Source organism: Barbus barbus, assembly GCF_936440315.1.
Source record: "Barbus barbus genome assembly, chromosome: 13".
NCBI classification, from domain to species: domain Eukaryota; kingdom Metazoa; phylum Chordata; class Actinopteri; order Cypriniformes; family Cyprinidae; genus Barbus; species Barbus barbus.
In genome coordinates, this window is record NC_136741.1 from 29264870 (window position 1) to 29281954 (window position 17085).

The window sequence follows — 17085 nt, forward strand, 5'->3', positions numbered from 1 at the left end:
TATACTGGTGCAGGAACGCAACGACGCAGGAAATCGCAATGTAAAGTCTTCCCTATAGATCTGAATCGAGCACATGGGGACAGACTGACCCGGCCGGACTCCGCTGACACATCCTGACCCCCGGTCTAGGCATCACTGTAAATTGTGGCAGTCGGACTTAATTTGAACTTCACAAGCTTGCTTGCTCTTTGCAGCAGAGGCCGCCGGGAGCCGGAGAAAACAACAAGATCAAAGTCAGACTAAATGGAGTCTTTCCTACGCCGGTGATGGCACTCACCACGGACGTCTCCTCACATCATACAGGTCAATCTTGTTGGGCGCTCTCCACTTTGTGGCTAGAGAGAGAACAGGATACACTCAGAGTTTGCAGGCAGAAATGGATGTACTGTGGTTTACAGCATTGTTTCCTACAGAAGAGCTTTACCTGGGTAGTATCTGGTGACTCCGGTGGCGCTGCCGAACACCTGCCAGCGCAGTGAGGGGTCCTCACGACTGTTTTCAATGAAGACCCTCTCCAGAGACTGAGTCCAGTTCAGCTCGTTCAGGATTGTGGGAGCTGCAGGACACACCAAAATTACACCATTATGAAACATCATGGTCTGTGGACAAACATTGCACCATTTCAAACTGGACAAGCTTCAAGCATTCACATTTGATTTAAAAGAATGTTCTACTAAACTAATGTTCAAAACAGCGTCAGTATGATTTTTTTAAAGGAATTGGTACTTTTATTCAGCAAAGATGCATTAAATTGATCAAAAGGGGCATTAAAGACAATTATAATGTCTGTCTATTTCAAATAAATCCTGCAAAGTTTTCCACAAAATCACGTAGTTTAAAATATTTATTACAGTATTTAATTTTTTCATCATCGATAATAAGCAGAAATGTTTATTGTGCAGCAAATCAGCATATTAGACATATGATGAGACACTGAAGACTGGAGCAATGATGCTGAAAAAACTGACCCCAAACTTTTGAACGGTAGCATATTTTATAAATGCTTAGCTGTACACTAGCTTTTAGATGACCTTAAATCCAACAGAACTAATCTAAAAGCCACAAAAACACCTTTTTGATTTCAGAGGCCTTTGTGCTTGGTCATAAAGTTATTAAATCCATCATAAGGTTAGATCAGCAAGGCAGAAAATGCCCTTTATAAAAAATACAAAACCAAAACTGTGTCTGAAAACAAAGCCAGCAGCCTTACTGATTTGCTAACCAATAACTGACATAACATAAAACAGTTCTGTATGAAAACACAGATGGAAACCAGCTTCTAAACGCAGCACATTGTCATGTCTGATGATCTTGAACTAATTGAAGTGAGCTTTAGAAAAGACTAAGCAAATGTTTAAAGTGTACATATATCTCAGCTCTTCATAAGGAGTCTCAGTGGACAGGATTGGATTCGGTCGTGTCTTGATATCTTCCCAACGCCGTACACCACCTGAGAGGGCTCTCGTACCCAGGCGTACATTTAACTGACAGCTCTCTGCAAGCGTACTCCACCTTTGTCCCATGCAGTTTGTCTCAGAGAGCAAGTAAAACTTTTGCAGCGTGTCTCACTCTCAGCTGTCTGTCTGCACCTGCGGCTGTCTGCTCCGCTCAGCTCAGCTCTCTGTTGTCCTCCTCTGTCTCTGTTTGTTATGCTCAGCGTGTCAGTAATGTCTCTCCATCTTTCGTGCTCCCTCCGTCACCAGCGTCTGATCCACAGCTACCCACCTGCATGACACACAGCGCAAACGCTGACCTGACGCTGCCAGAAAACGTCCTCCTCCGTCCATCTCTTCCGCTTTTATTTTCCTTCACACTCTTCTTACTGAACTAACACATCTCATTCACTTCCTTCTCTCTGCTTCCTCACACAAGCATGTTCTATCTATCTATCTATCTATCTATCTATCTATCTATCTATCTATCTATCTATCTATCTATCTATCTATCTATCTATCTATCTATCTATCTATCTATCTATCTTGCACTTTGCACTTGTTTCTTCATTTTCAGAGCCATTGGAAATTGCATACTAGCATTTTTTCTGATACTATCTCTGCAGTATGGAGTATGTATACAGTCCTCACTGTCAACTTTCTGTATGCATGAAATAACTGGCTGATCAACTACATTTGACATGTATGCATGCAACCAGAACACGAGACTGCATCCCACAATGCAATGCAGTTCACATTCAGTAAGATGACCTGGAATAAAAAAAAAAAAAATAATTATAATAAATAGATAAATACTTTGTTTATTTTAAGTATATTTACTTAATCAAAAATACTGAAAAAAAATCTATAATATTGTTAAATATGATTACATTTTCAAACAGCAGTTTTCTATTTGAATATATTTTATAATGTAATTTATTTCTGTGATCAAAGCTGAACATTCAGCATCATTACTCCAGTCTTCAGTGTCACATGATCCTTCAGAAATCATGCTAATATACTGATTTGCTGCTCAAGAAACATTTCTTATTATTATCAATGTTGAAAACAGTCGTGCTGCTTAATTTTTTTTGGAAATAGTGATATATTTACATTTTCAGGATTCTTTCATAAACAAAATGTTCAAAAGTACAGCATTTATTTGAAATATAAATTTTTGTATAGTACTAAACATTATTAATGACAGGTTAAAGTGCACAAATTCAAAATCTATTGCAGCTCTGCTCCAAATAATGTCTTTACTCATATATTTAAGTATCTGATGTTTAAGTGTGTCTTTGAGTCAAGGATACAGCGGAAGGCTCCCACACACACTGTTTACAGCATTATCAGACACACACAGGGTGGTATATACAGATTCAACCACACCGGAGTGGACAGCAGCTGAGAGACACACACACACACACACACGGGCGCACAGTGGCAGGTCGTCTAAGCAGAATTACGAGGGCTGGGTAGATAAGGAAACAGACGCAAAACAAACGCCCCGGTTGATTTATTTACAGAGGACGCGACTTGTGCCGGACAATTGATAAAAAGAAAAATATCCTCCGAGGGAGAATTTGTGTGTGGCGGGGTGGAACTACATGGGGACCATCCTTCAAAATAAGAGCGTGTGTGTGTGTGTGTGTGAGAGAGAGAGAGAATCCATCATGCACAATTCCTCAGACACTTTTAAGAGCAGCGGTTGTGCTGAACGCTCGGCCTGTTATGGAGCAAAGCGGTACACGAGGAGCGGCCCAGGTTACGAGGCCGATTTATGGGGTGTGCTGAGAGCCAGAAATCCTTCATACCGTATCCCGTCATGCTTATTACTCAGTCAGATTTAGTCATTAAGATGGATTTGTGAACCTGTTTGATCAACTCACTGATAATAACCAATAAGTTTTAGTCTACACTAACACTATTGAAATATTTTAGTTTTATCATATTAAAATATAATATTTTTGCATTTTGCAAATATATAATTCCATATTTAACTGAATATATATTTTTAGAATATCTTATATATTTACTATTTATTGTAAATTTATGTATTAAATCTATTTAAAATCCTTTAAGATTAGGCAATACAAATATTTTTTCTTTAAACAATAACAATTGTTTTAACAATATTTAATAATTTGAACATCAACTTAAAACAACAACAACAAAAAACACACATCTTTGTAGTTCACTGACAATTTAATTTATAATTCAATCTAATTAAATCGTTTTTGGCCTCAGTAGCAAAAGACACAAACTTCTGTTCTTGTCATGAATATTTATAAATAATAATACATAAAATACTATAAAAGTTTTATGTTATACGTTTTTATGCTATTTGTCTCTTTATATGGTATATGTGTTTTATGCTTTATTTCTTTATGATATTTATTGTGCTTGTAATGTGTCACTGAGTGCACCCATATATAAAAAGTATTATTATATTATATTTATTTAAAAAAGGAAGAACTTTTGAACTACGTATTGTTTGAAGAAGTTTTAGAAATTGTCAGCCAGCTCTATCATTTCTTATGTTTGTCAAAATTATGAGATCATCATATCCAAAAAAAAAAAATAAATAATAATAATTAAAAAAAAAATATATATATTAAAAAAAAAATAAAAAAAAAAGTAAAATGCGGACAAAATTACCATTCAATGCAACTCAGACATAATATTTTTTTTAAGCTTGTTTGTAACAGTTAAATACAGTAAAATCACCCAATCTTACTGTTAACTTTGCTGTTTAAGACACTTTACACACATACTCTCAGATTCTGTGTTTGCTGCACAATCACATTCACAGCTCTCAAACTGAAGCTCACCTTAGCATCCACATCTCATCCACACCTCACACCTGAGCACATCAAGGCCAGAGACGGCGAGACACATCCACTATCAGTGTCAGCGGTCTGTCAGAGCAGTGGATCATACGTCACACACACCTAATGGTTCGAGTTCGAGTCTCAGGCCGGCTGGAATTGTAGGTGGGGGGAGTGAATGTCCAGTAGAATAGTAGTAGTTTAAAAAATATAAATACAAACTACTGTATATTTGTATTTACATTTGTCAAATTTTAGAACTAATTACAAAGAAAGTAATTTACTATATTATATATATATATATATATACCACATTTGCTATAGCATATCCCAATATTACTTCACACAAATTTTTAAGGCTATCATTTTTTTTTACAAAACACGTTTTTAGGTCAACTGATTATATTTTACAGAGAAAAACGCACACTGGATTTTTTTTAAAGGTAAAATAATTTGAATTTGATGCAAGAATCGAAATGATTCACACTGTTTTTAACCATTTTAAAAAACGTAAATAATATTATCAAAGGCAGATTATGGTTTGCTAACTAAACCATGTCTCCAGTTCAGCTTTGTCCACATACAGTATTCATCTTCCTCTTTAAAAAAAAAAAATATTTTTTTAAAAAAGGTTCCCGCAAGAACAACAGGAACAAATCGACTTTTTGCAGAATCTCAGAACTGCTGGCGGAAAATGGAAAGGGAAAAAAAGCTTTAATTAAAATGATACTGTAACCAATAAACAGCGGAAATATAATTTGTGAATGTGCTGGTGAATGAAGGAAGGCGTTGGCTGCGTTAAGGTTTTTAATTAGTGTGGCGGAGAGCGATAGTGCCCCTTCACTGAGCAGGACGAGTGCGGAGCGAGGAGGAGGCGCTGAAGAGAAAACGACTTCAAATCCACTGTTTATAGCAGCTCCACTTCTTCATCTCAGAGGGGGTTCTGTTATATCTCGCTTCCAGCAGAGGGAAGAAAATGAAATCTTGGATAGGCATGCACACAGATGCTGTGATTGACGTCGCTCGGATACTATAGTTCAGTCCTGGTAATGACACGGTCAAGCTATACACAAACTGGAAGCATGTAAAACACCATTACAGGTCGTCTAACACTACCTATGAAACCAGTATTATATAATGCATCATAATGGCACTCTTAATTCACTATAATATAAACATAATGCCTTACAATTAGTTGTTTGTTCTCATAAATCACTTTAAACATTATTATTGGAAATTAATTCATATTAATACCAGTTAATATTCATGATGAAAGACAGACTGCAAATAAAGTGTCAAGATGGTTAAAAAAATACATTACCATTTATTAAATTAAAATAGCTTACAATTTATTTTTTACTTTTATATTTACATACTCGTTACATACTCGCGTCTTATTTTGTCCAAAATAAAATAAACATCTTGAAATTGATAATTTATTTAAAAAAAATGCATAAAAATGTATTATAATTGCTTACACTTTATTTTTACTGTGATATTTATATGCTCCTGGTCTTATTTTGTCTAAAATTAAATAAAGACAACTTGAAATGTATCTTTTTTTTTTTATATATATTAACATTTATTGCATTAATTACATTACATCTTACTTTTATATTTGCATGTTCCTGGTCTTAGTTTGTATTGTATTGTATAAAATCAGTCATCACGCCAAGGTCATGGGTCTGAACTGATCAAATGTATAGCTTGAATGCAATGCAAGTCGCTTTGAATTAAACCATGTGTCAAATGCATAAATGTAAATATAATTGCTAATTTTGGTATGTCAAGCTGCATGTCTTGATCTTTTATTTCCCACAGATGGCATCTGAAAGGATGAAAAACACCATTACAATCAAACCAGACTTGCTCTCGCAGTACCGGTTCCTGGTTTGCTTTTCCCAAAGTCTGAGAAGAACGGTGAAAAAAGGTCGTCCTCATCCACGGGAGGTGCTAATCCGTTCAAGCTGCTTCTCCTCGCCTTTCATCCACACACACAATTAGTCTTTCAATTTCACTTTAATAAGCACCCTTTCCAAGAGTATCTCCAACAATAATTGAGGCCTGAAAAATAACTTGAGACGGGGACAGTTTCTTACAGCGGGGATTAAAATCAAAGACGTTTGCTCAGAATAATAACGAATGAACTTGATCTGTATTAGCACATGTGTCAGGACTGAAGCGGCTGTTTCTCTGTCAGCTGAGCTAATCTGCTGGAGTCGAGCTGACGATATGATAGTCTTCGTCACTGGAGGAGTTTTTTTTTGTGATTTCTAAATTCTGTGTCTTAAAATGAGATTAAAAGGAGATCAAATGGAGACTTTGGGTTGACGTTATCTTTGTTTCTTTAACTACGTGTCCCAACACCTCAAATTATGCTCAAATTTGCTGCATTGAAAATGAGGAGATCTCAATATGAACTCAAATAATTCTCATTAATTCTACAAAAGCCAAATTAAATGAGATTTTACCCACATTACACGTAGACGCTTCAGTTTGTTGCAGAATTTATTATTAGTAGTATTAAGAATATTTGTTATTAATCTTCATTAATATAATTTAAAAAATGTTTATTGTTGGTTCATGTTAACTCGGATTCATTAAATAACATTAAAAGTTTATTACGGTATGGTTTGGTTTGAATTATGAAATAACTTTAAGACTAATAAATTATTTCAGAAGTATTTTTCATTATGTTAACTAATAACTAATGTTAACACATGGAACCTTTTTGTAAAGCGTTACTAAGATATCTGAGATGAAGTTAAACATAAATGAATTTATTATGAAAGAGCATCATCTGAGCGCTAGAGTTTTTCTGCTGTATTTCTCTAACACCTCGTCTGAGCGTCGCACCACCCACCTCACTATGGCTTTCCTCCAGTGTCCGTTCCGTAATAGGCGGTGATAATTAGACGGAAACTGTGTGGCTGTTTGACCCGTGCTAATTAGAAAGTTTGCAGACTTGGCAGCGGAATTCATCGGTGGGATAATGAATCATAAAATGGTTCATTACAGTCGGGCAAGGAAACGTTCTCAATCTCAATAAATGGCCACGGAGGCCTGGCAGAGCCGCCAAAGCAGGACTCACACACACGCCGGCCCATTTACTGCATGAAGAGTGAAACACACACAAAACATTTTCACTCGGAGCCGCTGCTATTAGCGGAAACTTTCTGCTTTGGTCTCACATCAGCACCACACAATACACCAGCTAAAGCCTGACTGAGCGCAGGAGTCCTCACTCGACCAGCGTCTGGATAAAGGCAGTTTTGGACAGTTTCTGACGGGACACAACCCTGTCTGGGACAAAGACAAACACTGCGTTTGTGGTTCTGCTGTGCTTTATTAGTGGGGAAAAAGCCACTCATACACTGTAAAACCTAACAGTCATATTTATTAAATGAAATGAGTTCATTTCACTCAAATAAGAGACTAACTAGTCTCTCTCGCCTCCCCTGAGTCCATTGGTGGGGGGTAATTGAATTGAGAATGAATGGGGAAAGTCATGTGAGAGAAGGCAATGCCTCCATCGTAATATGACTGCATATGACTGGTTATGATCAGCTGCGATTGTTTGTTATGCTAAATCATGCCTCTTGTGTTTGTTCATGTTCTGCGTTCACGAATCAGTCTGAATAAATATCACGGCGTTAATGGGAAGATTAATTTAAAATAATAAGTAAACAACTCACACACTTAGGTATAACCACTTTGTTATGTTAAAATAAACTTGAAATGGCCTGAAAACACGATCTATGGGATTTTTTAGTGAGTAAACAGCGAGGTGAAATTTAAAGTAAATCTCTGTATCTGTGACCAATTTTTAATGAGCTTTGATGACTGATGATCCAAAAAAATCCAAAATAGTTAAAAGTTAAAGAATAGCTGAACATAAGTTCATTAATAAGGTATGTTATGTAATTGCTACTGCCTTGAGTTATTTTTGAATAAATGTAAAACTTGCTGAGATTCATACTTGGCTTTAATAAATAGAATATTGATTACATTGTTAAAGTGCCCTATTATGAATTTTTGAAAATTACTTTATGAAGTGTAACACAGCTCTAAGTGAATGAAAACATTCTGCAAAGTTTTAAATCTGAAAGTGCACCCTGTATAGTTATTGTCTCTCAAAAGAAAGTCGACTCTGAATCATTGAAACGAGTCCCAAGCCGTTTCATGTTGACCTGAAACATTAGCATATCGCCCGCCCACTTGTTGCCACTAGGTGCCCGGCTAAACATATTTATTGGATGGAAATCCTGCCTTCAATTAAACTGAGTTTGTTCAAAGCAAAGAAAAAGGTGTAAATGTATTTAAATTAAAAGATTGTAATCATTAAAGTTTCAATAACACAAAATAATTGAGTTGAGTTTATCTGCATTTTAGGTATATATAATTTTAGTGAACTCAAATGAAATAGGTTCACAGTACTCATAACTACGGGTTTCTAAACTTAAATGAATGGAGGCAATCGGCTTCCTCATTTCAAATGAGTTCTCAATTTCTTGGGTTTATATAGCAACATAGTTTTGGCCGAGATCCAGCCCACATCTGGCCCGTGTGAAATCGATGCGGGCCAGATGTGGGCCGGATCTGGGCCTACACTGCTTGCTGTCTGGGCACATATTAAAATTAATGTAAAACTCAAAATTACAGATATGAATAATTGATTCCTACTACAATACTAAAAAAAAAACGTCATCAATTTAATAAATAGGGACTATTTAACACAACGTTTGTGTGTTCTGACCATTTTTGTTTATTAGCGCAATCTATGCAGAGCAAAAATCAGTCACTTATGAGGAACCATCTCTGATAAACCCAATAAAACCAAGAACAGCCATTAATAGAGTAAACGGACAATTTTGGATTTGATATTAGTTTTTTGAAAGCAATAAGCCACTTACAGTGATCTTACCGTGGTTAAGGGGTGTTAGGCATGAAGTGAAGCAAGTAGGGTTTAAATTTTGCCCTCTCCAGTTAAATTTACTTTGCGAGGACTATCTAGAAGCTCCACTCTCCGTTTCTCGTTTATCTAGATATGTACATCCGCTAAACTCCTAACCCTCCGAGTGTCAGGTCAGGACATCTCTGTTGCCGTGGCAATGTTTAATCCCTGTTCCCGGTCATGGCGATTTTTTAAATTCTGCTTTCCCTCCTCATCCTCTAAGCCAAATTAGCAGCGTGAGCCGCAGAGAGGTGGAGAGGTTATCACTCATACCTTTATTGAACTACAATTCCCATGAGCCCACGGTCACGCCACCTTACGTTACAGCGGACAGTCCAGACATCACAAAACTTTATTGATTAAAAAAGTCAGTGTATTTCCAATGTAAAAAATTACACAGGTAAGTTTGGTATTATACAAATATATAATTCAAGAAAAGAAGAAATACTTGTGTTTACAATTTTATAAAGTTTCTATTTTTAGTTATTTTAATTTTTGTTAATCTTTATTTGAATAATTCTAATTTTGTTGCGTTTTATCATTTTTTAAAATATTTTCTATAGTATATATATATATATATATATATATATATATATATATATATATATATATATATATATATATATATATATATATATAGAGAGAGAGAGAGAGAGAGAGAGAGAGAGAGAGAGAGAGAGAGAGCGAGAGAGAGAGAGCGAGAGAGAGAGTACTTAAGTAGCAAGTAATAAATTCTTTGCTTTAGGCTCAAGGTTTGACACTGAGACAGGATTTAGCCAGATAACGTGTACAAACCACTAGGCCACGGATCCAGTGCATTTTACTTATGCAATAATTTGCTTGTTTTTAAAACAGGTCAATAGTCATCTAGACCACAGCTGAAATATATTCTGTTCACAGTTTACATATCCTTCTCACATAATCTGTGTTATTGTTCTCTGTCAAAGAAACGTCCATGTTATGCATCAAACGCTCTGAGACTCCAGAGACCCTCTATACAGTGACATGTGATGGTTATGTATTAGAGCAGAGCAAAGTTAACAGCGTCCAAATGTTTGATCGCACTCTGATAGCATCCATCTTCCTGCAATCATCCATTACCCATAAGCCCACAAACATCCACAGACAGATGAAGGAGGCACTCAGGATATTCTACAAACATCTGTCCAAGTCAACACACTAATAAATCACAGAGCGACAAAGAAACACTTTCTAAACACCAAAAGAGTGAACATTTATCTCCAAAAGCTGTACTCTTAATGTAAAATCGAGTTCGTATAGCTTAAAATTGTCTGTCATTTGACCATTATGTGTGCCTTTAAGAACATACACATGGAATCTCGCTATCATTTCGAAGGACTGCTCAAGGGATTCCCGAGAGATGCTATCAAAGATACAAGACGGTGATTCAGTTGTAAAATCCTCTACAGACACCAGACAGACAGATAGCACATCACGCACACAAACCGCTGGATATTTTCAGATACTCGGCATAAAATGAGAACTGAAAATGCTTCAGTAACACTCCAGATTCCCACGAGGAAAGAGGTAAAACACGGTCTAAATAAATCCTACTAAACAGTACAGCAATACAGCCAGTCAACATTACACACTGTATATTTTACTATACATTATACACATAAAAGAAAATGTGCATAAGGAACGCATCTGATCTTTAAAAATGAAGCTGATTTATATTAAATTACAGTTCTGACTTGACCAAAGCCAGTTCATATAGATCAGAAGTTCTCAACTGTTGATTCACAACCCATCGGTCACAGGTTTAACCTAATAGAATAGGGGGAAAAAAACAATGAAATGCTATTACTAAATTGTAACTACTAACAATGTTATCATGCATGAGCAAAATAGACTTATTAATTAAATCCTGTGTGGATGTTAAAGGGAGTGTGTCCAATCAAACTCCTCCTTCACAAGTTAGTCAAAGCAGACAGATGTCAGCATGGACAGCTTGTGTGACTTGCTCTCATCCTCAAAAACCATCAGCAAAATGATGCAAGGTAAAATGTGATAGAATAATACAAGATGCAAGACAATGCTAAAGTGTCAATTTTCCCATTCAGTCCAACTCAATTTAGGATATTGCTCAGCCAGTGCAGTCCAATATTATTTATATTATTATGTGAACATGCATTTATTAAAAAAACAGTAAAAAAACCCCAGTAATATTCTCAAATATTATTACCATATAAATAACTGTTTCTTTGAATATATTTTAAAATGTCATTTATTCCTATGATGCAGAGCTGAATTTTCAGCATCATTGCTGTAGTCTTCAGTGTCATAGGATCCTTGAGAAATCATTCTAATATGCTGATTTGCTGCTCAAGAAACATTTCTGAATTTTTTTTTTCTGAGGCACTTTTTTTTTTTTTCAGTACTCACAGCCTTTGTAGATGTCAGTAGGAATCTGTACGGCTGTATATGAGTAGTTGACTTTATTCTTGAAGTTGGGATCATCCACAAACTCCAAAGAAAGAGAGTTCGGGTTTTCCAAGAGGTTTTCTCCATCATCATCCGGCTGCAACAAAAAGAAGCAGATAAACATCAGCGCACATGCACCAAATGCATTGATTGACACACAGCAAACCTTTGTGCAGAAAATCACTTAGACACACACACACATCCATGATTAATTAGACAAACACTAATTACACAGACATGACAGGGGTAATCCTGCCTCCACAACTCAAAGGTGGCGGCTCTTTGGAGGAAAAGCCGCAATACATCGCCAGTCTATTCATCCACGACACAATTCAACAGCAGGTATCAAAGTGTTCGCAAATTGCAGAAAATCAATTAGCGTCGGCGATGGCTATCGCATTCACATTGAAGTCCTTCAGGCGATTAACCCCGTCAATAAATCACCACAATGATTGCCGAACGACAGCCGCTCTACCCTCTACTTGAGCCCGCCACACAGCCAGCTAATTAGCATTTTAATGCATCTCGAATCAAAATTCGACTCAAAAAGTCTGGCTTTGATAGAACTTCAGTGAAAGTATCAAGCCAGCAAAAAATAAATAAAAAATGGCAAGGTCACTGGATTTTAACTGTTTGCATTTATTAAATACCTCATTCTTGTATGCTAAGCATAAGAATTAAGCCAATGCATAAACTGCATGATAATTTCATTTAGTCGGAATGCTGTACTTCCATACTAGTTCTGCACTATGTATATTATTATGTACATTTCCAGACAGAAGTTACAAATTAGGATTTTTTTTAAGTCTTTTCTGCTCACCGAGCCTGCATTTATTTGATCAAAAACACAGTAAAAATTGTAATATTGTAAAATATTACAATCTAAAATCACGCTTTTTCTTTTTGAATATATTTTCAAATGTTATTTATTCCTGTGATCAAAGCTGAATGCAGCATCATAACTCCAGTCTTCAGTCACATGATCCTTCAGAAATCATTCTAATATTCTAAAAAAAGAGGATATAACCAGTATCTCACAATGCAATGTGCTCAACTTTATAATCAGTGTGACAAACAAACCTGAAATGATAATCATGATTCACATTCCTTTCATTATTTCAAGCACAAGACATTTTTACACGAAATTGGATTAAACATGCAAAATAAAAGCGAATATGGCAATTTTGGCATCTTTAATCTTCAGTCTGACCTTTTCTTCAATAATTGCCATTATTCAATTATTTTCCACTCACTGTGCTTCATTAATCTTTCTCTTTGTCTTTGATTCTTCATCTCACAGTCAAACACCCTTGTCTTCATCGCAGGGTGAAGTGCGGTGTACAGTAATAGAGTGGCATGGGTTAATTGGGGTTGACGTATAAACACTGTTTGTTTTTTTTGTTTTCCTCAATTAAATTCAAGCTTCCTGCCAAGTGTGAGGGCTGATTTATGGCCTGCCTTTAATTGTCTATTAAAATGCAATTATAAACTGTTGCTGAGCCGAACATGGAGACGGTGGTTTTCCAATACCCCTCAATGTGACAAACACACACGTGCACATATAGGATGCAAATAACCTCATGAAAATGGGAAAACCTGTTGGGATTTCTTTGTTTTCCTTGCCAATAATTTGTAATGACACGGTGCATTGACTTTACTCATGACTAGTTCATATGTAATAATGTTTTGGCTCCATACTTGATTTAGAGCATTAATAATCAGAAATTTTTAGTAGGTCATGACTAAAGCTAACCTGAACTAACAGGATTTAACACTTATTCGAACAGCAGTTTTCAAATACTGATACTGTGTAGAGAAACTTAGAATAGTATATCCAAAAATGGAAATGTACTCATTTTCAGACCATCCAAAATGTAGACGAGTTTATTTCTTCATGGGAACAGATTTGGAGAAATTTTGTATTATAGTACTTGCTCGCAATTGGATCCTCTGCAGTGAATGGGTGCCGTCAGAATGAGAGTCAAAACAGCTGATAAAAACATCACAATAATCCACAACACTCCAGTCCATCAGTTAACATCTTGTGAGCTCTAGTTTTGCACTGCATATTCTGGCAAATGCAGAAGGTCATGTTGCTTTTCCATGCATAAACATTTTCACATGGCATTCAACGCACATACTGCATGCCGAAAAAATTGTAGTATGCTAAAGCCAACATAAAAATTACATTTGCGTGACATTTCTGGCTGCAACAGTATACTGAATAGAAAAGCAAAAGCAAAAAAGAAAAGCTGCTTCAGAAGAGGAGGATGTTGCATTGCATTAACAAAAACAAACAGTGAATTTCTTTAATGCTCAGTAAACCTAGGAACGTTCTTAAAGGACATACATAAAAGTTCATTTTGATCTGATGCATATAATCTCTCCAAACTCCTGCAGTCTGCTTGTTAAGCAGAGATATTAAACTGAAGGAAAGCTATAAATGACCGCACCACCCTGATGACAAACACTTCTGCGCTTTTCAAGGCAACACATCACCGGCACACATAATTACACCCCATTTTCTGCTCGTTTAGACACGTTTCAGGCAACTGATTTGGAAAAGTCGTCTTTGAGGGGATCTCGGCTCGGCGTCCTTTATTTGTTTATTCTTCCACCTGACTCACTGGAGTGTTTTTAGCGTCAGTCGAGCCCAGTCATAATTACCCAAGACAGCTTCTAATTAGGAGCTCAAAATCCACACAGGACGGAGTGATTGGTTCATTTTCCCCGTCCATACACCACCTGTTTAACTCCATTCATTACCTCATTTGTTAATTTTATCACCCTGTTTTGAAGGTTTAATTAAAGGTTGAGAGGGCCAAAAATGACATTTTTAGGATTCTCTCAATCGCACCTTTATCTTTCAAGGGTTCATTTTAATCTCAAACAAAATTACAAGCCACTTCTGCCTTTTGAGAGTGTTAGTGTGCATGTGTCAGTGTCACACGTGTTTCTGCAGTTTTGAAAAAATTAAAATTTCAGGAATAAACTGAAAGGAACCCAATACGTCAACATGTTATCAAAACACAAATTTCTACGGAGCACAATGAGTTGTATTAGCAACACTTGAATGTTTAAAAATACAGCTTCCAACTGATTACTCCATGAATCATTTTACAAACAAATAGTTCAAGGCCTGAATTCCTCTGTTCCCAACCACCAGAAGATGGAAATAACCCTAATTTCTACACTGAATGAGATCAGTCAACCAGGCCACTAGATAATGATTATCAATAATTAATCAAAACCACAATCACAATTTTTATTGGCTTTTCTTTGCTATAACAAATGTGCTTTGCAAACACAGTTACAGCAGCCAAAAAAAATCCAACATTAAAAAGTCAAGGGTCAAGAGCCCAACTAAAGCAAACCCTGATCGCCATAAAGGTGAGGTCAAACGAAACCTTTTTAATAAAACATCTAAACCTCTGTTAATTTTCAAAGAATTTTTGTAGATATATGATAGAAATAAAGTCAAATTGTAATGCGTGAAGCTGGTAATGCTGTTTGTGGAGTTGTTTAATCAGATCTTGAGAGATTAAATGTCGTCTTTTATTTCATTTGATTTCATCTAAGGCTTGGCTGAAGGCAGTTGTAGTTCTGGTTTCTCTTTCGTTCAGTGCTTCTGCTTGTTAACAGCAGCTGTTCATCTCTAAAGCACAATCATCACTTCATTTATCACAGAATTATCTATAAGAAGAGTAAATATTTAACTGAACTGTATTGTATTTTTGCACAAGAGAGAGCTAGTTAGTTTCTGGAGAGTAGAGCCTTGCTTCAGTCAATGATGAGCCACAAACACTGATGTTTGTCTGTTTTATTTAAAGGCAGTAATTGGGGAGTTGATGCAGTGCTGATCTCTTTGTTATGTATTTCATAATATACATGTGTGCTATAATTGATGATGAACTGCAACGATTAGAGTTAAAGTCATGTTTTTTGTTACTTTACTATTACACATTAAGTGTTTGCAGTTTTATTCTAAGAAATATTCCTTCTCATTGGACTCAAATGAAATAAGTTAACACAAGTTGTTAAGATAAGTTATCACAGCAGTGAAAAATGTCAATTTTAGTTAATTTAGTGATTTGAATTTCACAACAAATGCTCTAATTTACTGTAAAATATATGTGTAGCAGTACAAGTTCACAGTTGCTCTTGTGATTTCACTCACATTCATAAACGTTTCTACTGTAATTTTACAGTGATCGCTGTAAAAAAATTTTTTTACAGCATATACACACACACACACAACAGCTTGCTACAGAACAACTGTAATTATTGATTTACAGTACTTTTGTAAAATTACAGTCTTACTGGCAAATAAATTTGCCAGTAAGTTACTGTAAATTTTATAGTAAATACAGTTTTTACAGTACTGTAGCTGTAGAAAGTGATATTCTTTCTCAGTATTTGGTCTTGTTTGCAAGTACAAATGTTTAAAAGATTCTTAAATCAAGATACATTTACTTGAGAAGCAAAATGAAGTGAAGAAGTCCTGTTTTTTTTTTTTTTAGCAAAATGAAGTGAAAAAGAGCAAATATCTGCCACTGGGCTCAGAAAATGTTTTCATACTCAAATGACATGTGTTTTCATGTTTTAGGCATAAACTCAATTTTGTTCAAATTCTCAGAAAACAAGACGTCATATCTTGCATCATATTTTGCATCTCGAATAAAAAAGTATCTTGATATAAAGATATTTAGAAATATTTAGAAAAAGATATTTCTATTGGTTAAAAAAAGACTGCGAAAGATAGATTTTTTGCAGTACATGCAATATTTAATGCCACAACTTTATGAATTTAAGACCCTTTTAATGCCTTAATTTGTCGAATTAAGTCCTTTTAAAGACCTGCAGAAACCCCGATACTGCAAAAACAGCATGTATGGTATATGGCATATTCTGCTACACTAACTGTAATAGGTTAAAATCAAAACACTTATATTGTGTTAGAGAGACAGTGCTATTTTAGCACTTGGAACACAAGAAAGAAAAAAAACCCCACAAATGCCGTATCTAAATGTGCATTCACCTAGATTTCTTGTCTCTCATCTATAGCATGTGCGTGGCATTAGTGAACCTCTAACTCTTGTGCTAATCTGTAATTTGTACATAAGAGCATTTGGCAACTGACATCCAGCAGGCAGATGCTGGTGTTTTAATGTAAATAAATTTGTGCTTTTGGACCAATGGCAACGTAATCAATTAAAGATGAAGCCATTGGACCATCTGGATTATGATGGTGTACTATGAATTTGAATTTACAATTTATTTTTATTTTAGATTTCCGTCTACCATCTGGATTTTTTAAAGTACAGCACTTTTTTTCTTTTTTTTTTGCAAAATGTTTGCATTTTCCTCTTGTAAAGTATCTGAAGCACATCTCAAAAAAGTTTCCTGCGAGACATCGAGCCAGAGG

General features: G+C 35.6%; 1 protein-coding gene across 1 annotated transcript in view; it reads right to left on the reverse strand.

The window, feature by feature from the left end:
• LOC306879692 (voltage-dependent calcium channel subunit alpha-2/delta-2-like) overlaps positions 1 to 17085 on the reverse strand; it is a 215212-nt gene that overhangs the window by 58778 nt on the left and 139349 nt on the right. The window contains exons 6-8 of the mRNA XM_079432836.1: positions 11622 to 11757; positions 425 to 556; positions 278 to 335 (exon numbers count right to left, since the gene is read on the reverse strand). Of these exons, the coding sequence (XP_079288962.1) occupies positions 278 to 335; positions 425 to 556; positions 11622 to 11757 (326 nt within the window). The remainder of the gene's footprint in view (positions 1 to 277; positions 336 to 424; positions 557 to 11621; positions 11758 to 17085) is intronic.